The sequence below is a fragment of the Ambystoma mexicanum genome, chromosome 13 (assembly GCF_040938575.1).
Source record: "Ambystoma mexicanum isolate Mex_15411 chromosome 13, UKY_AmexF1_1, whole genome shotgun sequence".
Lineage (NCBI taxonomy): Eukaryota > Metazoa > Chordata > Amphibia > Caudata > Ambystomatidae > Ambystoma > Ambystoma mexicanum.
The window spans coordinates 347,217,754-347,243,988 of NC_090938.1; the positions used below are offsets into that span (position 1 = coordinate 347,217,754).

Here is a 26,235-nt window from a genome sequence, read left to right on the forward strand (position 1 = left end):
AAAAGCGCGGTCGTGCCGATATTACGGTAGCACCGTCATTAGTGTCAAACTAACAATTGCACCGTGATCAACTACCAACTAAGCAGTGGCCTTTGAAGAGTGCTTATAAGTAGTTCGATGTATGTTGATTAAGTGAACTAAATATTCGAAGACCTTCCTTATGTAAATATAATACAAATATTTTAATATAACTTTAATGGTGTATTTCTTTGAACTACTGTTCTAATTGGGTTCGGTGTACTCATCTACAGCTCACATCTTCCTCTTGTGATAAGGCTGACTGTTCTGCCACTCTACCAAGGTTCCATGAGTAGTACAGACTGATACTAGGAGTTGGAACTATATACCATTGGGACAGTTTTATGAAGTCTTACCTCAAGTGGACTTTAGAAAAACTCACCTAACACGAGCTCCAGCAGATGCAGTCTGCTGGAGCTGCACTCATTCCTCTGTCAAGGATTTCCTGTGGCATCTGCCTTATTTCCAGAACTGCCACCAACCCCACCCCCTGCTCCATGATTGGGTTTGCTATGCCGGCAGTGGTGCTGAAGCCCTGTGCTGGGTACTCTGATGGCAAGCTCTGCCTCGCCTCCTTCCTCTCACTGCGGCTGCCTGCCGATTCAGCCAGGGTCCTGCCGATCGCTACACTGGGTTCCTCCATTGTCCTCCCAACTGTGTCTGCCACAGGGGCGTGGACCTCAGGTAAGGACGGGTCGACAGGGGCCATGGGCACCTGGATAGTGGGCTCTAGGTTCCCTCCTCCCTCACCTGACCAGGCCTGAAAGCAGGCCTTTTTACACAATTTTAAGAAGTGAAAACTGTGGAGTAGTGACATTTTCTTATTACAGGCAAGTAGTGATGTCACAATGTGTCAGTAATACGAACATGTATAAGCTTTTGTATAGATATTGCAGGTTTAACATATTAAAAGAAAAAACTCCAGATAAAAGCATATTTTCACAGGCCCCAGCGAGTTCCTCCCTATGGAAGGAAATGCTCCAAGAACATTCATCTGACAGGAACAAATGTCCTAAGTCCCAGTAGAAGTAACTTATGTTACAGTAACAAGTTCCATTTTATTTTTTATATTGTATTTAGCCAATTTATCAGCTTTTTACAAAATTAAAAAATATACACTTCATAACAAATTTATCATAAAAATAAAACTTGGCTTTTACATCTCACAAATTCATATTCAAAGAAAAAGAGAAAATAAAAAATAAAAAAGGGAAAAAAAGCCTTCAAAACAAGAGAAAGAAAAAAGAGGCAACTTTTTTTTTAACCTAAAAACAGATAAATACCCAGCAAACAGCCAGAAACAACTATAACAATCCGACGGACATCAGCAGCTTTAAGACCCGCCTTCATTATTTTATTATTATGCCCAGAGGTAGCCCTTTCCCAAAAGGCAGAGGTAGCAAGCTAGTCTACGCTATGAACAAATTGTGAAAGGTATTTAACTCTCGTTTCTCTCAGTGCGGTGCATTCAACCAGAATGTGTCTTAGGTTTGAGTCTGCCCCACACCGCACTCTAAACAGTGACCCTTTTCCAAACCAGAATTACCTCTAGCTTCCTTTACCTCGCCAGTCAGAATGACATTCAAACGAAACCTGAGAAAGTTAGATCTCTTCCTCTGGCTCAGTAATTTAATTAGGTAACCCGGAAGCGTGTTCCTATATTTGTCAAGAAACGAGAGGGGCTTAGCCAACTTTGAGGTTCGTACCCTATCGATTGTTTTAATCCAATCTCGATCTAATAGGGCTATTTTCAGGCATTCTGGGTTCCCCACCAACTCCTCAGAACTTTTGTCCAGCTCGCTTAAACAGTTCAGGGCCTTTTCTTTCAATCTCATTAATTCTGGAGATTTACCCTGTTTGAGGTGAACAGCCATATCTTCATACAGGGACCCCCCCCCATTTGGGGCCATTAAGGAATGATACAATACAAGTATCATTTGCTCCAATAGGGCCGCAAAAGACGACAGGCCCAGCTTGTATCTTATACTAGAGACTGTGGTAGATTTAATACCCTCCTCCAAATTCGCCCCCTCCAGTCTCTACCAATTAACCTCCCAAGCCTGGAAGTTCGACTCTAGCCCATAGAACAATTTGGGAATCACCATCCCCCTATAGTAGCGTATTAGGGGTCCGCAGAAAATTTACAATATTTTGACATACTTTTTTTTCATCTGGCAAATCAATTGATCAGTAACTGATTCCAAGAGATTGAGAGGTTAGCATAGAAAGTCAGTCCCAAGTATTTGATCTCCTTTACTGGAATAACAAGGCCATTTAGTAACAAGCTCCATTACAAAGAGCTCTCCAAGGCACTGGCATATTCCCCCATTTGGAAGCAATTTGTAGTACAAGAAAAGTATTTCACTTGAAATGGACCAACACAAATCAAAATGGCTTCCAACCATATTCCATAGAACTTACATCATTGGGATTCTCCGTTGGGAAATCATCTACCGGTGGGATAACGCCCTGTGCAATCAGCTGACCGTAGGAAGGTGGAGCCTGCTGCTGGATGATCTCAGCATCCATGCTGGACAACGGGGCAAAAATGCTGCAAGGAAAGGGGACAGGGTGGTGATTACCATTGGATCTCAAAGGAGGCACAACAGAACATTTAATATGAAAGTTTATGGAGAATATAAAATCGGATTATGCACACAGTCTGAATTGTTCTCCTTTGGTAGTGGGTTTTTCACTTATTCCCTTCTCCATGCTACAATGTAAACAATCATATATATGGAGATAGGGTTTAGGTTTTTGCTTCCTAAATGTGTGGCTTCCATGGCTGTTGATTTTTTTGTTATTACAAGTACTTCTACTGAAGTCTCTGCCACACTGCAACTCATTTTCTGGTGTGCTGACCTTAGTAGCTAATTTGGCTTTTAGGGCAGGGGTGCTTCTTTAAAGTGTGTCATGGAGTAGGCTTCTGCCCATGGGGGGCCCCTTCCTGTGAGGCTAGGGAGGTGAGCCCCCGCTCAATACCCCCTCCCTAGGGGTAGAGGCAAGTGGGACCTCACCGGGAGAGACTCCTGTGATGAATCCTGTGGAGTCATCACTAATCCCCAGCCTAAAGTCTCCTCCCATGTGGCCAGGGGAAGGTAGCCGCTACCTGATCCTGACCTTGTGGGCGGTATTCTGAGGGTGGATCACATGGTAGGAGATGGCCGTCGGGGGGAGGTGATGGCTAGGTAAGAGTTTCATTTTAGTGCTAAATCTCCCTCACTTGTGAAACCAATAGAACTTTTTGCTGGACTGGTGGATTATTTTCCCTTATACCGCAGTGAGTGTGAACCTTTTTCCACAATCACGCTTTCTTTTATAATTTTATTTTGGGTGTCATTTTTAAGTCTCTTCATAGTGTTCTTTTGATTTGATCCTCCGACAACTTTTTGGCAAGTACATGTTATTGTTGCAGCACACAGCACTTTCTGTGCAGTGTCCCTGGGTTGTTCCTTGGGTTTCCCTTTTTATTTTCTCTAGCTTAACGTTTGAGAACCTTTTGTGGAGTGCTGGGGAGATAGTGCATCCCCTTTCTCACTACCACTGTAACATTTCTGTTACAGAGACAAGTTTAACCTAAATGGCTGGTGGCAATGAACCTTCTTACTAATTCGGTGCACCTTACTCGACGGCTGTTTCCACAGCTGCTGTAAAGGCACCCAAGGGTGCCAATTTTTCCAAAATTGTCCCTGCCTTTATTTTATTACACCATTTTGTGGTTTCTTGTTCTTTCTTGGTCCTTCCCCCTACTCTCCAGGGCGGGAAATTCATTTGTGCAGGTTTTGTCTTCGGAGGGAGACCTCAGGCAAGCCTGCCCAGGCTCCAGAGCGCCTGGGACAGCAGGAAGCGAGGAAGGCATCCAAAACTCAGCAGCCCTTTGTGTCTTCCAGCATGCCTGCTGAGATCCAGTTCCAACTGGGAGGTTGTCTGTCTTGAAAGGACTGCCACCCCCTCAGGTTTGAATGTTGCACGCCTGTATGATTGGCTGGGTTCCTGTATAAAGGTTTGATCCTGGAAGCTGAAGAAGTAGTCGACCACTGACACCAAATCCAAAGAGGAAGATGAAGAAAAGCTGTCTGAGATGATTTCCAGCGACTGGAGAGCCTGCTGTTACCCTTCCTTCCAAGTCACATAGGGGTCCCGAATACTACCCCGACCCAGAGCCTGGTGCGATCCATTGAACATAAGAAGACCTGCATTTTGAGCCATCCCACGACGTGCTGTGACCTTGCCGGGCTGCAATAAGCTAATACCCTGGGACTCGAGCCATTACACTGTGTACGGTCTTCCGAATTCCAAATCTTGCTGCTGAACCACCAGAGACTTGATTTGATTCCTTGAAGTCCCCTCAACAGAGTGCTGAACAAGATAGGCACCGAGAATCCGACCAGCGATATTCAGTCTTCTCCTGGATCCTGAAAAGGGCACCAAAACCACATGGCCAGCCGCAACCATCAAAGAAACTCCTACCTGGAGCCTTCCATTGATGCCTGCTGCAAATTCCCTTCTAGTGTCCTTTCTTCAGTCACCACAACAAGGAATTCAAGGACCAGGTTTTCGGCTGCAGATCCTGAAGATGTCCTGCTGCAAACTCCTCTTCTCTGCTGAGGTACTGTGTTGGCTGGTGTTACCTACCTTAAGCCTTTTGTGATTCCTGTGAAGCTTTGGGGGAGATTCATGCGATTGGGAGTCCTCTCATCCAGCTCGCCCAGGCCCAAGGCTGCTATCCCTCTAGGGTGTCTTCTCTGAAGTCCCTGAAACCTTTCTACAACTCTAAAGTTAAATACTTAATTGTTTTGAAGAGCTTTCCTCAGGAGCTGTAACTTTACCTACATCTGTGCCTATCCTGACCTGTCTGTTGATCACTAGAACACAAGTGACCCTCTCCTGCCACTGAGAACACTCATGCTTCAAGAATAGGGAAACACTTATAAGGTTTGGGAAAATGTAAGTTACTTACTTGTGAAGGAGCTGGTTGGTAACTGTTCCTCAAAAATATGAGCAGTTACAACATTTCTTACTATCCTTTGAATGTGTTTTGCCATTCTTAAAAGTATATATAAGGTTATTTTACTCACCTGTGAATTGGTTCCCCCACTTCCCAAAAGTAATGCTGTTGGCTCCACCCAACTATTTCTTTCAGAAAATAAGTGTATTCGTTTACCAACTGGGTCTTGCTTCTCCTGGCCTGCCCGTCTAGAATAAGTCTGCCTACAAAGTTAGCAACATGGAAAAGGTCTATCGATGACATATTTGGCATCTGGACAGGTCCAAGAGATTAATTGAATTTCTTGAATATCTGAATGACTGCAATCCCAGAATTCAATTCACAATAGAAATTGGAACCCCCAATGTGCACTTCCTAGATGTTAACATAACGCCAATCAATAACAACCTCAACACCTCAATCTACCGCAAACCGACAGTTGTAAATAACACTCTTCACTACACTAATTTCCATCCACAACACTTAATAACCTTACATTGAGTCAACTATAAGACTAGGAAGAATCATCTCAGGTGACACTGAATACGGCAAAGCTGTTGCTGAACAGACAGAAAGATTTAGAAAAAGAGGCTTCCCAGATACAGTTCTACACGATGCAATAACTAGAGAGTAACATTCCTGAAGAAGAAAGTAAAAGCAGATGCTCCTTCGTGGATATATCTCACCAAATATTCAAAACAAAGCATGCATATCAATCGGGTGCTTAAAAAGAACTGCAAGATTACTAGACTTGAACAATTGTACAAACTGTTTCCGAAAAACCCACTAATTGCATATATGGGAGGACATAATATTAGAGACAACTTAGTGAAAGCAGAAAGAACTCACAATCGCAAGGAACACTTTGAACAAACTGAAATGTGGCACCCTTGCCTGTCTTAATTGCCATTGCAGCAATCTAGAATAGGGTGACCAGATTAGACACCCACGAACAGGAAGAAAAAGAAAATTCATCATTATGACACATGTGATACACAATTTGTCATTTATGGGTTGATGTGCTCCTGTGCTAAATACTATGTGGGCCAAATCACTAGAAAAATTAAAGAAAGAATATCAGAGTACAAATCAAACATCAGAACAAAACATTCCAAATCACCAGTATTCAGACATTTTGAATCAAACAAACGCATTGTAGCACAGTTTAGGTTTATAATTAAAACCCCCCAGAGGAGGCAACCTTCCGAAACTAATTTCACAAACAGAAAAGTTCTGGATCCACAAATTGGACTCATTGGAAACGCTAGGAATGAATGGAGAATTCTCCTTGGCACCATTTTTGTAAAAATCGAGCATATCAACGCTCAACACTTCCCAATTATTTCATTATCCTTGTTTTGCCCAAATATCCAAACTTTTGGGTTATTCCCCAAGTCTCTTTAAAAAGGTGCAAACGCATATTCAGTTAATTATAATGATGTATTAATCATCTAGAGGAATACTACTGAAATTGTAAACCCGACAAGGCCGAAAGACATGAATATTAAGATATCAGGTGAAATCATCTTAGAAAACCATTTACCATTAATATACAATTTGTGCATATACTGGGTAACGTATACTGTGTAACAAGAGTGAGAAATCAACCGAATACTTCTGATCACTTATATACTATTTGTACTTAAATGGTTAACATACACTATGTAACAAGAGTCAGAAATGTATGCATTGTCTGATTGAAAACCATCATAGTGACTTGAAGAATGGCACAACCCCCTGTCCATAAACAAAGACTGTGGCAAAATAGACACTGCAGTAATAACTGACCATGTGATTTGAAATTATATCAATAAGATACCGTGTTACCTTGAGAACTAGTCTTACTTCATAAAAAAACTCTGTACATGTTCTATTTTTGTTAGCTATGAATTTGACACATCGCAACCTTTTTTTTAAAAAATCTTGAATAAATATGCCACAATGTACATATATTGCAAAGCATGTTAATTCGTAACATCTTATACAGTTGTTGGTTTTAGAATTAGAATAAGAAGGCACTAAGATGTGCAACAATTATGATAAACTGTATCTAACGATCCTTTGAAAAATTGTAATACTGAGTTTTGGCATGTGAATTAACTTTGCAGAATCTATAATGAGATATATATCCAACCTTTAAGTATACATGAAGTTCACCAGGTTTTCCTTACGAGACATGTAATTAACACGGTCCAGACAGTGACAACATTTATTATATTGAGAATTGACAGAGGATTATCTTAACACAATTCAGTTTACACATCACTAAAAAGATCAGTTATAGTTTCACAGGACTCGCTAACTTCCGTTCTAAACCGGGAAATGATCAACCTGATTCACAGAGAGAACCACAAGTGGCAGAGGCTCCACCCGTGAAGTCTATAACGTCAACGCGTACATGAAATCTGAAATAAATAGAACCAAGCTCCGGAGCGACAGGTTGATCCTGTTTAAGTATGCACCCGGACTTTTGGCAAGCCGTAAGTACATTTTTCACTATATGGAAATACTATAGACATCAGGTTACATATTAGAAAGAAGTATTCCGACACATATAATTTATTACTCGTCTGCACAGGTATTAGACCCATGAGTTTTCGTACAGAATAGTGAACAACCCAAACTCACTTCAGTCCATTAATACAGAGGTGAACCACGAACGCTATAGAGATATCCTCAACCACAGACCATCTGTCCAGGGGCACAAAACTATCTAAGTGTGAGTACACTAGGTACCATTATCAACTTCTAACTATTAACAATAGCATTGGATTGTGACATTATACTATTCTAATTAGGTTCTTCAACAAGTGCAATTTACTGTACAAGCTTGGCGTCCACCTTGTGTCAACGCATGTGGCAGACATTGGCTGAGTACACCAATGTCCGAACTCTTCCTAACTTTAGAACTACCTGCATGTATGTATATCTCTCATTTTTAGGACTACCCAGGGATACCACACAGTCGCCCATTTCAGGGGAAAGCTATCAAGACCATACAAGTCTAAATGAAGAGGATTTGTGCCCCGAAAAGCATAGAACTCATCTTTTGATCCTTTTCTTTTCTTTATTTAAACCTATGTTTTTGAAATTGTGTATGAATACAATTTGTTGTGTATTGATGAATTGATTACAGTCTTAATGAAAAAACTGACTTCGTTCAGTACTACCATTAGTTTGAAATAAGTTGACCCTTTCCATTCAATCTATATGGAATAGTAAATTGCATGAATTAATCCTACAAGACTTTGACTGAGGCTACCCACAGTTCCCAAGGTGTGCATGGGACGGGAGTGTCCTAGAATTTGGACACTTATTTTTCTCATAGTCTATAGTGACTTCTTATGCCATAGTCACGTTGTTTCTCCCGTGCACCCTAAATTCAAAATGCTCACCTTGATTTTCCAATTAACCTTTTCTACTACTTCTATTTTCCAAAATAGGTGTGCAGGCCATACCCCAATCTAGATTACCCTCCCTTAATGCTCCGAGTATATTGTACCTATTTGTCCTCCCAAAAGGGTTGTGCTGCCCGTTATTTACCCAGTCCAGATGGAACTTTCTTTGATGGTAGCTTGCATACTTTCCTCCATTCCCATTGTTTAGTCTTTGTTGTCTCTCTTGACGGCCTTGAATCCTGTTGTTCACCCCCATCTTGCTCAATTTTCATAATCCGAAGTCCTTCTTCACAAGAGGTGATGCGATGTTGACGTCCCTCCAAGCAAAACAATAATCCAAATGGGAATGTCCATCCGTAGCTATTTGAGCCTGCGACAGAGCTTTAACCACCGGCCACTTCACCAAAGTGGACTGTGCCAAGTCCTGATATAACAGTATTTCAACCTCATTCACGTTTATGGGACTAGCCTTTCTTGACGCTTTTACAATCTCCTTTTGTCTGTATCTCTGGAATGCAGTTATTACATCACAGGGTCTGGCACCAGGTGCTGCTCTTCTAGGACCCACACGATGAATGCAGTTGAAGGGTATGTCCTCTCCAGTTCCAGTAAGTCAGAAAAACTCTTTGCAACGTATCTTTCAAATCTCGATACTCTACTCCTTCTGAGAGTCCTTTAACCCCAATGTTGATTCTCTAGATTTTGTGTGGCCATTGCAAGGCGGTCTGTTAAAGCATCTATTTTTCGTCTATTCTCTGCACGCTCCTGAATGGTGTTTTCGGTAGAATCAAGATGCGCCCCCACTGCCGCTATATCCCTTTTCACCTCCTGAAAGGATTGAGCCAGCCCCACTGTGATCATACACAGTTGCGATTGTAGAGTCTAAGTCATCTGATTGCTAAAATCTTTGAAACATTGCTGGAACACTTCTTGAGATCTTGTTTCTGGAGGGATTTGTTCTTCTGCTGACCCTGCCTCTCCCTCCTCCTTCCAGAGCTTTGACAATGCCCCCCATCTTGCTGTTTCTTTGCCCTTTTAAGAGTAGGGGCCCCTTTCCTTTGGTTCTTTGGGTCTGTTTCTCGACATGTTCAGGAATGTGTGAGGGTGACTTTCTTATCCCCACTAGGGTCAAATCACCTAGAGAAATCTCAGGCCTTTATCCTTATGTTGTTCAATTCTGAAGACTATCACACAATCCAGTCGAACTGTCCTTTCAAACTCTGTCTGGACTCCCCTGAAGGCATTCTCATGTATTCTGCCACACCCAATCCAGCATTCACCAGTCCTTTTTCTGCTGCCAGGAGCGGTTTATTTTTGACCCCCTCTGCATTTATTTGCCTACTCCACCTCTGTCAATCCCCTTCCACAGCGTCCTTCAATGTACTTCAGGTGGTTCAGTAGGCGACACGTCCATTTGCCTTGCAACAAATCCTGCTATGCTACACCATGCAGACCAGATCCCTCCTCTTCCAGCCGTGGAGGGGGTCAGGCGAATCCTTGTGGCTCCTCTTCAACCAATTTTTCAAAATTGTCAAAATGGCGCGATTGGGCAGGGCACTGCCTGTTTCAGATGCTTACCACTGCCAATCCACCAGAATCTGCCGCAATCTCGACTTACTTGGGTTCCAGAGTGAACGCTGGGTCACTTCATGACTTAATCCTCTCAACAGCTGGGTTCCTAATGCGAAATTCTTTGTTATTGGTGGTGCCGGAAGGAGCTCACTCCTCACGATGAGAGCGTCCAGTGGCTATCTTGGAATCTTCTTTAGCACTTTTAAGGGAGTCCTTGACTGCTTTCCCAAATAAGGCATTTGGTTCAATTGGCATATTGAGAAAGGTGGCTTGAGTTTCCAATTTAATGCTGAATTGTCTTAACCAGGCATGGCATTTCATAAGAGTGCCCTCTGGTATTATACAGCCTGCGTGATCTGTGGCGTTCAGGTTATTTTTCAGGATGAAGTTGGCCACCTGCTTACCCTCAGCAACTGTGTTCGTTTTGCTCTCCTTCTCAGGAGGGGCCTCAGCAGAGACTAAGTGCATGCCCGCCCTCTTTCCTGTGGTGGTAACAAGAGTCAGGCTTTAATTGACCCATGATGTATAAGGGGTCGGAGAGGGCTGGCATGAGCATATTTTCAATACGGGGGTTAACTGCCCTTGTAAGGTTGGGGGTGCGTAGAGAAGACTGAATGTGCCTCTGAATGGACTGCAGGAGGGGTATGAACTGTCCCGCAGACTTTTTATCCCCAAGGAGGTCAAGTCTTTATCCACCTGTACCTCAATTTTGAAATGTTGGCAGCTTTTAGGAGGAGCTCATTATACTGTAGCTGATCATCCACAGGGGAGTGAGCCAAGGGTTGGTCATGATGGTCTGGAGATTGTATGATGTTAACATAATACTGGTCAGGATCATATTGGTCCCCTTGATCCCCCTGTGAACAGGATCTTGAGAGCCTGAAGTGTCAATATAGTAAAGATCCTTGGATGTACCCTGCGAGGTGCTGGGCGGGACAGTGTTTAATCTGGGGTTGTTGGCAGCAGGTTGGTCTTTACCTGCCTCCCCTTGTGAGGGCCCTTGAAGGCTGGAAAGTTGATCAGGGTGGCTGCCAAAGAAGTCTACAAAGCATGACATTCTTTGCATTATTTCGTCAACCTTTCTGGGGTTCATTGAGTGGAGCTGGGAAAACCTGAGGGAACAGGAGTAGAGGTACACTCTGATGTAGAGAGTTGTTTATGTTGTACGGCCCCTAAGAGGGGGGGGGGGGGAATAAGGAAAAAAAGAGGAAAAAAAGAGGAAAGAAAGAAAAAAGAGAGAGAGTTCCTTAGATTTTGAAGACTAGGACTCAGAGGATAGGGGCGTCGAAGATTTTGAATTTTTCGACGCCTTGGACTTCAGGAGAGTGGCTTTAATAAGCTCTCTCATTTTGGAGGTACTGGAAAGGGCTGTCGAAGCATCTTTTCGACACACGTTCTCCAGCACCCCAAAGTTTTTGAAATGTATTTGCGGTGTCGGGAACCGACTTCGATGTGTTTTGGGAGCCTCATGCGGCAAACGAGATGGCCTAGAGGACAGGGAATATTCTGAGGATCGTCCCCCTCGACACTGCGTGTGCCTCACCGGTCGACACAGCAGTCGACCGTGGGCCTTTGAGGGTGTTCTTTGTCTGGCGTGCAGTGTGGGTGCCTGAGCCGCCGGGTGTCATCTCCTTAGCAGGACCGCTGGCCTGACTGAGTCGGGGGCTCGCACGTGGGAAACCGTCTGGTCCCGATCCCCCTCTGCATCACTTAGGACGCTGACATCGCTGCATGCTCCATCCACATCGGCTTCGGCTTGCATGGCGTGATTGGCCCATCGTTTTGGTTTACGGTCCTTTAATTTTTATTTGCATGTGGTTTCAAACAAAACCTTTCTGCCATCAATCAGCACAGACAAAATCAATTAAAACATAACAAGTTACATATTCAAATGTGGTCATTTCATATGAGCTTAAAAGAAACCATTATTGATTATTTCACATGGGAGTTCATTCCTTCAATGTTCTGGAAAATTACTGACACAAATTCCAACAGGGAAAATGTAAGTGAGATGCAAGTGCCTCGCATCATATGAGCCCATTTGTCCATCTCAGTCACAGTTGGGTAGTTGCTGAAATATTTTCCCATCTCAGTCACAGTTGGGTAGCTGCTGAAATATTTTCCCATCAAATTAGTCCTAGCATCTTTTACTCCTGGATAGTTCATTATGAGATGGTGTAGGGTCTCTAGAGTCTACAGCCGTAATCTCCGGATTGTGATTTTTTCCTGATCTCAAGTACCTCCTTTGTAAATTAAGGCATAATCTTAGAAATTGTAGGTGCAGGTGGTCTGAAGGGAATTTTTCCAGATAGGGCGGCATTGTGCCTCTCCTTCTGTGGTCAATTTGGCCTTTTCCATAGATTTTATATTTAGATGCCAAGTCCACAGTATCGATCCAATCTTGATCGCAAAGTTTGCGCTTTACATGATCCAGGTTCTCAAGTAATTTTTTTTCTGTCATACTTAAGTGCTCCAGTACTCCTATGCATGTGTCGCTACACGCATTGGTTCCTTTGTCTTTGCTAAGGATGATTTAAGAGTAGAGAATCCACCTTCAAGTGGTGGAGAAAGACACTTGCGGTAAAAGGAGAGGGTTTGACATCCTGTTGTCACGTACATAGAGTTCAATCCAAGCTCCCTTCTTTTTATCGAAATTGGTTTGGAATTTGGCAGTGTGAGGACATATCTCCAGAATTGGCCCTCAAGAATTGACCATACCTTCCAAGACATAGAAAGGGATGCTGCTGCCCCATAATTCAGGATGGGCAAGACTTTCATGCTGTAAAATCTTAGAACTGGGATGAAGGAAACCTTACAGTAACGAAACTGGATTATTTTTGCTTGTACTGCTAAGGTTTTTGTTTTACTTCTTAGGGTCAGTGTTCTATCAAGGTCAGTTGTACTGTTGTTTATCGTCATACCCAGATATATCATTGAATTTACTTCCAGGATCTTCTCTCCTTCCATTGCCCATTCTTTATACTTTGTCCTTCTCCCTGGCTTCCTGCCAATAATCAAGATTCTTGATTTGGAAGCTTTTATCTGCAACCCATTTTCTGTTGCATAGGAAGCCAGGGCGTCCAGTTGTCGTTGCGGAACGATCACCGTTTGATCCATGGTCACTAGATCGTCTGCATAAATAAGTCTATTCACTAGCGTTCCTAACAGTCTGGGTGAAAAACATTGTATATTTAACGCATTCTCCATGTCTGAAACATACAGATTCAAGATTGCTTTTGCTAAGCAGCAACCTTGCTTAAGACCGATTGTTGTAAAAATTGGATCTGTAAGGTCACCCTGATTATTCAGTCTTATTTGTATTTTAGTGTTGGTGTGGAGGGCCCCGATGGCTTCTCGCACATCTTTTGGGCATCCCCAAAGTTTTAATTTAGACCAGAAGATAGAACGGTTTACCAGGTCAAAGGCCTGTGATAAGTCTATTGATGCGAAGTAGATTTTGTTTCCTTTGATTGAGGTTGCTCTGATTTTGAAGTAGTTGATTAGAAACAGATTTAAAGATGTCCCGGTCACCCTGACAAAACCGGCCTGCCAGCAGTCAAAATGATGCGTTGTTGGTGTCCTCCACTCCTTCAGTTTTTTCAATATCAATGCTGCAAATGTCTTTCACATCACGTCAAGACAGTTCATTGGTGCCAATCTGTCGCCCTTCTTAAAAATTGGCACTATGATTGATGTTAGCCAAGAAGTTGGAATGACTCTGCTTTTTTTGATCCTTTTGAACAAGTGATGCATTAAATGTGCCCATTGTTCTGGATTTTCCTTGAGCGCAATGTTCGTAAGGTCGCCCGGTCCAGCCTCTCTCGAACTACTTACTTTCTTTATTAGTTCAATGAGGTCTTCCTTTTTTGTCTCAAAGGTCCATTCTGTTATGGTCGCCTCTCCTTTCTTCCTCCCCCGTTTCTGTGCGACTTGTAAATAGTGTACTGAAGTGAGTTAACCATGCGCTTGATGGGATCGGCTAGGCCATTAGTGCTTGCTGCAGAGCACTTGGTGCGTTCAGAATACTCAACATTTCTGCTGTATTTTTTATATTAACTAGCTTTAACATATATTCAGCATCTTGTTGGTTTAAAGAGGACTTGTGTTTCATACAGTTTTCTTTGTTTACTAAGCTTGAGGGCGGCCAAAGACACTGCTGTCGGCTGTTTTCTGTGCAGTCTTTCTAGGACATTGAACTGTCTTTTCCTTTTTAATACTGCATGGTTGATCTTGTGGTGATGGAAAAAATGTTTTTCGTACCCGGCCCTTTCTGGTCCCGATATGCAGCCAGATATCTCAGATATTCCAAAGAGGCTAGCATTGAAGCCTCCTTAAGTATGGTTGTTAAAGAATTTATATTTCCTGGGGTCAGTCTTAGTCTGTTCCTACTAGGATTAATTCCAATGAACTCTTTCCGGGGACCAGGATGAACTGGGTCTCTCCGAAGCAAGACTTTTTTTTATTGTTGAATTTAATCAAAAAGAATTGATTTTTTTACAATAGCTTCAATTTAGTTTCATAGTAGGTTGATCACAGTAAATCTCATCTTTAAAAGGATCGATTGAAGAGTAGGTAAGAAGTGAGAGGATGAAAGGGGTCTAAAGGGTCTCATTATGTTTAAGTTCCAATTTTGTCATTAGTTGTTGTAGGATTTTGAAAGTCGCTAGTTGCCAAGCTGTTCCGTCACCACTGATCATTCTTCCCCACCATATCTCTTCATCTGTCACTGTTGATTGACTGAGTAGGTGTTTTATGTAAGGAAGCCCGATGTTCACCGTTCCTGGGAAGGATAGTAGTAGATGGCGAATTGACTACTTTTCCTTGTTGCAGAATCTACAGATGTTGGTCAGCGAAAGTACTCTGATTTGGCGGATTTCATTAGTATCAAAAAGGTTCAGTCTAGCGCTCAATATGGTGTTTCGTGCTAATCGACTCAGGAACTTTTTAACATAGTTCTGAAGAGAGTTCAGTTTGTTCCACACCGGAGGGAGGTGGAGTACCAGTTTGCAGCTGGTTGCTGCCGCTAAAGTATGAAACCAGTCCAGCTCTTTTGTTTTTTTTTTATTACCCTTGTGGGGTTGTTCTTTAGGTCATCTTCTGTGCACTCTGTTTTTTAGTAGCACTAAGTTTTCCTCTCTCCAAGCTTTGAGCATTTTGCCGTTTGATGCAGATGTTTCTTTGAGGACCAAACCATGAAGGAAAGTGCAGTCCGGAATGACACATTTTTTGTATAGCATGAATGTGTTGCACTCAACGGTGCCCTGAAGGGAGAGTAGGCTTAGTTTGCGTCTAATCAAGGAGACTGGAGTTTGGCAGCCCAAGAACTGTTCTCCAGAAGAGGGCCTCCAGTTTTGGCCAAATTGTTTTTAGGTAGGTAGGGCATAGCCTCGGAGCCATAGGTCACGGTAGGGACAATCTTTGTTTTATAGAACTTAAGTACTGGAATAGTGGAAAATCGTCAGAATTTCCTATTTATTGCCTTCCCTTGTGTCGCCAAGTTTCTGGTCTTCTGTACGAGATTTTCTTGCATGCAGATTTGAAGCAAGACATCTTCAGGATGTTGTGGTCGCTGGACACGGTGTGTATGATTTACATACTGTTGTGATTTTCTCTGATGTTATCCGAGAGGAAGATGTAATCCAAAATCTGCATGTCTCTCCCCCTTTTCCAAGTCGATTTTGGGGGTATTTCCCAAGTTATAGAACCATTTATGATTTTAATGTTTCTCTGGAGTAATTCATTCTTCCATTTTAAGCCCCTTAAAACAGGCTCTCCTGAATGTGGTTCAGGATCTTTAATCAGTGTCTTGTTTGTGTCGAAACAGTGGATAACGAGATCACTGCACACGATAATGTCCAAATTAGGCCATTTCACTGTGGTTTCGTCAATCTCAATCAATACCTTTTGCACAAAGTTCTTTGCAACAATAGAGTTTACGTTCCAGTATAGGTTGCATATAAGTATCGTTCGTTCTTTCTTTCCTGCTCCTTGGACCAGCATTGTGCAATAGTATAGACTGAATTAATGTTGAGACGTTTTTCACTGAAAGGACTTATGCTTCTTGAATGGTTTATTGCCATTAGCAGCCCTGCCATGGGGCAACCAGTCAGGCCTTTTATTGTGTAAACAGTAAAGCCTTCAAGAATCGGGTCCTCTCTTAACCAGGTCTCCTGGAGACAAATGACTTCAAACTGCTGAAACAGGATTTCTCCTTTGCCAAACAAGTGCTTATGCACCCTAGTGTTCCAACTCCAGAGCACAAGAAGTTGGTGTTCGAGTTCTCTCATGGACTTATAACGTTATGAGTTGGACGCCAGGACGCCTGCTATCCAGCCCCATCTTTCTTTTTCTTCTGCTGTCTGACGTTTATACTTGGTGTCTCTGGTATCTCGCGTGGAGCTGTTATTTTCCACTACAATGCGGAAACGCAGTGCTGTCCTTTCCCCCACCATATTGCGCGATTTGGAGAAGGAATCTTTCTGATTTCTACTGGTGGCATTTGTACTAGTAGATCTCTCTCTCTCTGGCGAGTGGTGTCTTAAAGACTTTTGGTTCACCTGTTTTATCACTGGTTTAAAGCGCGCCTCATCTGGCTCCAGCTCTGAGTAGAAAACTCATTGCTGTTACGGTCCTTTAATGTCTTGGGCCGAAATAGTTTGCAAAACTTGCAATGTTTTTCGGGGTGGTCCCTGAGGAGACAGAGGTTACACACTGTAGGAATGGGCATTTTGATCACCGTAACCAAAAGCAGGACCCACCCTTAAAGAGAACATACATGCTTTGTCTGTAAAGCAAGTTTATTGTACAAACAGCCGGGAGGGGTTAGATGACATTAAAGAGTCAAACTAACCTGCCCCCTGAACCACACAAAGAACACACACTTTATACAATTTGCAACAGTTAAAACACTCCCAAAGGTTTTGTTGCAGAGTCAACATGCACACGATTGGTTAAACCTATACAATGTAACCATATTCCTTTAAGTTCCCACACTTCCTATTGGATACATTCATCTAAATACCATCCTCTTTAACTTGTACGTTTCATATTTACACTACACCCTTCTCTGGGGCCTTTCCATATTTGAGCATTGCCTCATCTAGTTACACAGTTTACACAACTTACAAACAGTTTCAATTATCACAGGTTCCATCTGGTTAGAATTTTTACCCCTACTTGTGACGCACACTGCTATTCTATGAAAATACCATTTATGTGAAGAGGAGGGGAACAAACATTTCCTTTTGATCTATTGTTGCTGGTTTTAAGGCCCAAACCTGTTGATGTCCACATTTCACTAAAAACTATGCGATTTACCATTCCAGCCTGCATGACCCCAACCCACAACTTGACAACTCTATTGAAAATCCATGATCTATCGGTGCTCCTTTCACCGCAAGCAACCCGCATCAGGTTTCATTTTCTGGCCTTAAATCCAGCCCGACCAGGTGGCCAGAATCCGCCCTTGATTCAATGTTAAAGGATATTTGTACCGCGCACTATCACCACCAGAGTGGTCCCCTGGCGCTCTGGCGGATCTTACAAGGAAAGGCGATGGGGTGAGTTAGCGGGACCGAGCGGGGAAAGTGTAAGAGAGCAGTGATGTGCTGTTGGCAGCTTCAGTTCGGTTAGCACCGTTTGCTGAGCTTAGGTGTGCCTTTCGGTTGGTAGCTGTCGTGTTCTGTTGAGCGAAGCAATGTGTGATTTGTTTTGTTGTTGCGGTGTAGTGAAGTTTGTGTCGTTTGCTGTGCTTTAGGGGTGGTGTTGTGTTTGGAGTTTGAGAGGTATATGCAGAAGGGCGAGGTTGTTAGTGGGACAGACTCCTATATACTTAGAGATTGCATCTCCCCATTAACAATGCACCAAGGCCATAAAAAGGCCTGCGTGAAACCGACCATCTGATATTCATCGCAACTTCTGCTGTCCTTCCCCAACCTTGTAAAACTAGATTCTCAGTCAAACAGAGTTCAATTGCCCAACCCAGGTTTTCAGCCAGCGCAATTCCTAACTTGTCTTGGAACTCTATGGCAAAACAGATCTGTATATTCTTACTGCGCAAAACCCATTTCCGAAGAGACTCCCTCACACTAATTTTCCGATTGCAAATCTCATACCTCACATGTACAGTTTCTCGCTGCCTGGTTGTTAGGCGATATGTGGCCGTACACCTGTATTGCGTTTATATTGTATCCGCAGTATTGACATTTATCATGCTGCACACATGCAATTCGATCAACTAAAACACAAACACTAAAAATAACGGATATCTCATTTCCATTAGATACACTGGATTCATGCTAAATTGCCACATTATGTCAACATCGCTGGCACCCCAGCCACCAATATGGCACGCGCAATTCAAACTTCTCTTTACCTGTGAGACCCTTATTAACTACCCCAACACCTTGTGAGAGTCCTTCCAGGGAAACTTCCTGTTACAGGAAGGGCAAAATGTAAAGGGTGTGTTTCACATAATACAGAAAGATGGCAGCCCAGTGATGGAAAAGGAAGAATAGGGAAACAGGTGTTCTCTAAAGAGAAGGAAGTTATGACCTCCCCCCACTCGGCATAAATTTCAAGACGGTACAAGTAGTCAATGATGAATCCATCCTCAAAGTTGTCACTGAATATCTTGCGGAGGCACGGCCGTCGAAAGGAAAGCAAGAAGTCTAAATTTAAACTTGTATAATCAAAGGAGTTAGCCAGAAAGAAGGAACTCTGCAACTTGTCTCCAACTATGATGGTGGAAAAAAACAATCCGAGGTACCTCGACGCATGAAGGACCATGGTTACAGTGGACGTTACACTAGGGATAGTATTACCGACAAGCCCAGTCGACATCGCTTTTCAAAAACAAATAATGTAATGCTCCGCGACTACCACTAGATGTCAGCCTATGCACAGCATGTGGCCTATGCAGATCCACAAGCCTCAGAAATATATATGGGATACATTACTCACCGTAATCGGATTTCTGGTGCTTTTATCTGCTTAGATTCACATGCTCTGCATATTCTGACATCTATTGGAAGTTGCAGAGTATTACAAGATTTGTTTTCGAAACTAACAAAACTGACGTCGACAGGGCGCGTTAGTAATACTATCCCTAGTGTGACATGTACTGCACCCATGGTCCTTCACGCGTCGAGATTGTTTGTTTCTGACATGAGGTTGCATGAAGTGTAGCTTGAGTACAGATGTAATAAAGCATGGTGTAAGCTGACAGGGCCACCAGATGCACTTTGATGGAATTCAATACTAAGCCGGAGTCTAGTGGGTAATGCATATAGTGAAGAATGTTTGCTGGGGAACATTCTGTTGGGTTTTCGTGCCTCTTTTAGGATATCCATACACACCTTTGTGGAAGATTCAAGTGGCCAAATTCTATGACTTCAGGTGCCAAGCTGGCAAATTCATAGATTGAGGGTGCGGGTGGAGGGATGCTTCCATGTGTTGTGTTAGCATGTTGTATGGGTAGGGGAGCTTGATTGGGTCGCACACCACCAGTTTGAGCAGGTGTGGAAACCAAGGTTGTCTGGCCCACATAGGAGCAACCAGGATTAGAGTTACTTGTTCCTGGTGCATTTTGTGTACTATTTTGCTCAGGAGTGGTGTCGGGGGCGGGAGCGGGGAAAGAATAAGCACATTTCCCTGACCAGTTCATTCACAGAGCGTTCCCCCTTGGGCCCTGGTTGGGGAAACCTGGACACGAAGTCTGGGCATTGTGTAATTAGGCCTGTTGCAAACAAGTCCAACGTGGGGTGACCCCATTGTGAGACTATTCTGTCTAGGATATCTGTCAAGTTGCTACTCGTGTTCTTCTGGTACAGGGTATCTGCTTAGAGTGTCTGCCAGAGAATTGAGTTCTCCGGGAACATGTTGAGATGTAAGCAACATGTTTCGCTTGAGTGCCCACTTCCATATATTTTTGGGATAGCATGGACAGACAGATTGTGTGCCTCCTTGCTTATTCAGGTAGAACATGGCAGTGGTACTGTGTGAGCACCTGCACTGCTTGACATATAAGATGTTGCTGAAAGGCTTGAAGAGACTTGCAGACTGCCAATAGTTCAAGGAAGTTATGTTTTTGTGCTGTGGCGCATGTCCACTGGCTTTGGGCTGTGTGGTGGAGGAAGTGAGCCCCCCATCCGGCGAGTGAGGCGTCTATAGTCGGGATCGCTTGTGCTGGTGGAACGCAAAAGGATTTCCCTTTAGTAGGTTGTCCCTGAGCCACCAGCAAAGCCTGCACCAAGGTTAGCGAAACAACCACTAGATCGTCCCACTGACCACTAGCCTGAGACCATTGTTTTGCTAACCATTCCTGCACTGGATGCAGGTGCGCGTGTGGATCCAAGTGAATGCATGAGGCCATCATCCAGAGCAACTGCATTGCTTTGCGTACAGTTATCTGGCGACCGTCTTTGTAGTGAGGTACTTGCAGCAGCATGTTTTGTACTCTCTCGGTTGAGGGGAAAGCCAGCTCCTCCTTTGTTTTTAGAATAGCCCCTAGAAATTGTTTTATTTGGCTGGGGACTAGACTTGATTTCTTTTCATTGATGGAGAAGCCCATATTTAAGAGAAGGTCTATTGTTCTTTGTGTATTTTGTTTGCAAATTTGAGGAGATTCGCTGCTGATTAGCCAGTTGTCCAGATAAGGGTATACTGGGATCGACCTTCTGCTCAGGTGTGCTGCCACTACTGCGAGTACCTTTGTGAATACTTCTGGTACTGAGGTGATGCCAAAGGGGAGTACTTTGAACTGGTAGTGAACTCCTGCTATCTTGAAGAGCAGATATTTTCTGTGCGCAGGGAGCATTGAAATATCAAAGTATGCATCTTTCAAATCCAATATTGCTATTTAGTCGCCCCGTTTTAGGAGTGGTTTTACCTCTTGGAGCGTGGTCATGCAAAACTTTTGGGGTTTGACATATTTGTTTGCAGGGCGCAGATCTAATACTGTGTGCATGGAAATGTCTTTCTTTGGAACAAGGAAGTATTTTTGAATAAATACCATTGCTTACCTGGTTTGCTGGGACGATCTCTGTGGCGTCTTTCTCCAGCAGTGCCTTTACTTCTTCCAACAGTAATCGTTTTGCTTCTGTTGACATTTTCCTGTTCCTTGGAGGGTGGTAGGGTGGTTTTTGTAACAACTCAATACAAAAACCACCTGCCACGGTGGACCACACCCACTTGTCTGACGTTATCCCCTCCCATGCGTGGGTGAAGTGTGAAATTCTGCCTCCAACTGGAGTGGCATGGGAGGGGACCTGAAGCGGTGCATCATTGTTTGGGTAGAGTGGAGCCTCTCCTCAGTGAGGTTCTGCAGCCTTCCTCTGCGCCTTTTATTTCCTCTTTGAAAATTGGAAGAGGAACCTTTAACTTGCGATTGACCCCAAGACGAGGACTGTCTGCCCTGGGTGTAGCCTGAGGAACACTGAGCACCCAGACCCCAAAACCTTGAGGAGCCCCATTGAACATAGGGCTTGTTAGTCAACTGGCCAAGGGATTTGAGAGTGTGGTATTCCTGCTTAGCACTCCAAAGGGCGTCCTCAATGGCCTTCCTGATTAACACATTAGACTCCACTGGCATGTTTGAGAGGGAGGCCTGAGTTTCTAACTTAAACCCGGATTGTCTGAGCAAGGCGTGGCGCGTGCTGAGCGTACCCTTTGCTAGCATGCGTCCTGCATGATCTGCCGCATCAAGGTTATTTTTCAGGATGCAGTTTGATATCTGCTTGCCTGCTGAAATAGTTTTTAATAATTGAGCCTTTAGGTGTTCCGGGACGGCTTTGATTAGTTGTTCCAGGTCATCCCATTTGTGGCACCTGTAACTAGCGAAAAGCGTAGTATTGTTGGCGATTCTGGTCTGGTTCTCCCGAAAGTATATATTTTTTTGCTTTCCTGGTCTGGCGAGGCCTCTGCCGACGCCAGGGGAGTGCTTGCCCTCTTTCTAGTGGTGGTGACCACTAACAAATCTGGTTTAAGCTGACCCCTAATATACAGGGTGTGGGTGGGCGCCAGTCTGAATAATCTTTCTACTCTGGGGTTGACCGCCCTAGTGAGACTATGCACCAGTAGGGATGGCTGGATGGGTCTTTGTACAGACTGCAGGAGTGGAATAAACTTGGTGGCAGACCTTTTGTCCCCCAGAAGGTTTTCCACCAAGTCTTTGTCGACCTGTGCTTCCTGAGTGTCGATATTAAAGTGTTGTGCAGCCTTTGGTAGTAGTTCATTGTACTGAAGGTGTTTATCAACGGGCAAATCTGCTACCATCTGCTCTTGGTGTTCTGGCGACTGCATTACGTAAATGTCATCATCGTCATCATAAAACTGGTCTTGGGCTTCACTATAAAGGACCCCTTGAGACCGTGGGTCTTGTGACCCTGAGGGGTCATCATAGTGCAAGTCCTGGGAGGGGTCTTGGTAGGTCGAGGCCAGGGTGCCTAGAGCAGAGGTGCTAGGCTGTGGCCCAAGATGAGACCTTTAGGCAGGGGGCTGCTGAGCTGAGGCCCCTGGCTGTGAGGCATCTTTAAGGGAAGACAGTTGGTCTGGGTGTCTGTCCATAAAGTCCACAAAACTGGAGATCCTCCTTAAGATTGTATTGTACTGTTCAGGTGTATAGTCATATTAAGGTGGGAAGCCTGACAGGATAGGGGTGGCCTGGGAGGGAGTTTCATCTTTGTGGTGCATAGCCCCTGAGAGCGAGTGTCTACACAGGGGAGCGGGGGGGTGATCCATCCTGTGTGCTTTTCCAGGGCGAAATGTGGGACTTTTTCTGCGACCTTGCTTTAAGCAAGGCAGCACGGACGTGTTAGTTAATTAACTCCTGCAGTTTCTGCGTTTTCTTGGGGGACACCAACACGCCTTTCGCTGCCGGTTCTTCAGCGCGCGAAACGAGGGCCTTTTTGTGTGTGGTGTCTGAACCGACCTTCAGTTTCGGAGGCATGTCATAAGGCGAAAGCGTGTGCGATGGCTTAGAGGACAGTAAAGAACCTGGTTCCATGTCTTTCCATTGAAAATGTTTCATCTCCACTTTTTTCCATCAAATATTTTGTAACGAAAAAATGTTCATCAAATGCATTTTTGGGGGGGGGGCGGTGTATCCCACACAACCCCCCCCCCCCCCGTTTATGACCCGTAAAAACCCACCCCAAACATTTTGCAAACAAAATTAACCCTTTACCCAACACCAAAATGCATTCGATTAACATTTTTCGTGGCAAAATATTCGATGAAAAATGTTTAGATGAAACATTTTTCGATGCAAAGACTGGATACCAAAGAACCTGAGGCTTTCTCCGTTGACACTGCATGGGCTTTGACGCTCGACATTACCGTCGAAAGTCGGCCATGGGGTATGTTTTTAGTGTCTTTGTGCTGGTGTGTGCTCTGGCTGTCAGGTGTCTTCTCCATCACAGAGCCGCCAGCCTGCTTCTTGGAATCGGGGGCCCGCACATGGAGTTCTGACGAACCGTGCTCGCTTTCGGCATCACTCATGAGTGCAATACTGCCCTCGCTTGAGTCTTCCGTCACGTCGAAGGAGGCCATGGCGTGAGTGGCCCAGCATTTGGTGCGCCGATCCTTTAAAGTATTTGGTCGAAAAAGATTACAGGATTTGAAAACTTGCTTGGGGCGATTCCCTCGGGAGACAGTAATTGCACACTCGGTGCATGTCCTTCCACAGACCTTTTCGGTGGCAGGTAGGGCAAAATTTGAAGGGAGTTTTGTCCATTATCTTTTACAAGGGCAGTTTGGTGATAAAAAGGGAAAGGGGATGACAGCATATGCATGCACTAAAGAGGTCAGTATGAAGAACTCACCCCACCCACTCGCCCTACTGTAATGGGCCAAAGCCGTGTAGTTCGATTAGTCAGTCGTCGACTATGAGGTTGTTTGTCGAAAGCATCGAGCAGACTGTTGGCCAAGCGGCAAAGTGAACAATAAAGGAAAGAGTCTACAAGTAAACTTTCAACTAATTAAAAGGCAAGAGAAGTCCGCATTTGCTACCAAATTTGATGGCGGAAAAAAACAATCTGAGGTACCTCGAAGCGTGAAGCACCATGGGTCCAGTACACGTCACACTCGAAGTTCAAAATGTCAACAGGGCGTGACTAATACTATCCCTAGCGTGAAGAACCCTATACCCATGATCCCTCACGCATCGAGGGCCCTCCGATTGTTTCTGATAAGAGTGAGTGTAAGTTGTAAGCGTTAAGTGCAGTTAGAGACATGAGGTGTGAAAGAACAATGCTTCTTTCCCAGGCGCCTTCTACTCCAAGAGGGGAGGAAGGGTTGGCGCATGTGAATATAAGCAGCTATAAGCATCAGAAATACGATTCCGGTGAGTAATGTATTCCTTCTGAGGCTTGTGGATCTGCTTAGACTCGCATGCTTTGCATAGATTAGCGAGCTGTACTAGTAGAAGGAGGTGGGTTGTTAGAAGGTAGCGCTGCAAAGAAATGTTTCAGTGCCAGTGTATCACCAGTAGAATGTGTGTTCAGACAGTAATGCTGGGTGAAGGTGTGTACGGAGCTCCAAGTAGCAGCCTTGCAAATGGCATCTAGGGGCACATGAGCTATGAAGGCTAGTCGCCCCAGTGCCTCAAGTAGAGTGTGTTATGGGCTTAAACGGCAATGTTCTCTTGGCAAGAGAATAACAGAGTTGGATGCAGTTGAAAATCCATTTAGAAATCGCTGCCTTAGAAATAGGATACCCTTCTCTTCCAGGTGCTACAGACACAAAGAATCGATCAGTTTTCCTGATCGACTGTCTTTTGAAGGTAGAACATGACAGCCCTGGAACTTTGATATAAACCTTGATGAAAATCGGGGGTGGGGGCAATGGGGTGTGGGGGGGGGAATGGGGTGGGCTGTGCGTCTGCGTGGAACCTCCTTGTCTTGTATAGACAGAGCTCGTCTTTCACTGACCCTTCTGATTGAGGTAACGGCTATAAGGAAGGCCGTTTTGTATGTAAGAATTTTTAAGGCTGGCTTTGGGCATAAGCTCAACAGGGGGCCTCCCATGAGCCTTGTGAATAAGACATTGAGGTCCCAGCCGGGAGTAGGATTAGATTTTGGAGCGTACCGTTTTTTTGACACCTCAATAAAAGCCTCAACTACAAGCACTTTCCACCATGAAATTTGGCTGTGATACATGTTGCAAGTGGAGAAGCCGCTAGGTGTACTTTAAAAGAGATGAAGACTAATCCTGAGTCAAGTATCTAGAGAAGGTAGTTGACTATACTGGTTGGTGAACAGTTGGTCGGATTGACAACACAAAGTGTTACCATTTGTTAAAATAGCAGTGCTGTGTGTTAGGGCTTGCGTGCCTCTTTGAGCATTTCCATGCACCTTTGGTCTAGGTTAAGGTGACCAAATTCTATGACCTTAAGAGCCAAACTGTTAAGTTCAGCTTCTGAGGGCTATGGGTGCAGCATTGTTCCCTGATCCTGGGTCAACAAGTTGTCCATGTAGGATAGATTCATGCGAGGACACAGGGACATCATTTGTAGGTGTGAGAACCAGGTCTGGCGGGACCACATTGGAGCCATCAAGGTGTAGTTTGTGGACTATTTAGTTGGGGCCGGGTGGGGGGGGGGTTTAGGGAAGCATATGCAAATTTCTTGTTAATCAGATGTGCGTTCCCCTTGGCTCCTTTTTCTGGGAAAAACTGGACGTGTAATCTTGACATTGTATGTTTTCTTGGGTCGCGAAAAGGGCTATTTCCGGCAACCCCCAGTTTGAGAAGACGTTGTTGAGCACATCTGTGTTTAATTGCCATTCGTGCTCAGATGGTAGCATTGTATTCCTGCAGAGAATTGAGTTCCTCTGGAACATGTTGAGCCACTGGGGACATGTGATGTAGTTCCCACCACCAGATGTTCTGGACTAGTTTGGACAGCCCTGGAGAATGTGTCCCCCCCCCCCCGGTTTATGTAAAACATGGCTGTGGTGCTGTCTGTGAAGACTAGGACTGTTCTGTAAGCTAGCCGAGTCTTAAGGCTTGAAGTGCCTTGAGAACTGCTAGAAGTTCCAGAAGGTTGATGTGTTTCTTGGTCAGCCTTCTGTCCAAAGGCTGTGAGCGGTATGGTGAAGGAAGTGAGCGTCCAAACCAGTCAAAGACGCATCTGTTTTGAGAGTGGCTTCGATCGCTGGTGTGTGTAAAGGTTGTCCCTTTAGCAGATTGTCTCTGTTCCACCCCTGTAGCGACTGAGCGAGAGGTTGCGAAACCACCACAAGATCGTCCCACAACCCACTTGCC

At 44.2% G+C, this 26,235-nt stretch overlaps 1 protein-coding gene across 2 annotated transcripts in view; it reads right to left on the reverse strand.

Annotated features, from left to right (window-relative positions):
• The window catches only part of LRP10 (LDL receptor related protein 10), a 568,013-nt gene that overhangs the window by 66,471 nt on the left and 475,307 nt on the right, over nt 1-26,235 (reverse strand). For both annotated transcript variants that reach the window (XM_069633857.1, XM_069633858.1), the window contains one exon: nt 2,440-2,569. In XM_069633857.1, coding sequence (XP_069489958.1) covers nt 2,440-2,569 — 130 coding nt within the window. The remainder of the gene's footprint in view (nt 1-2,439; nt 2,570-26,235) is intronic.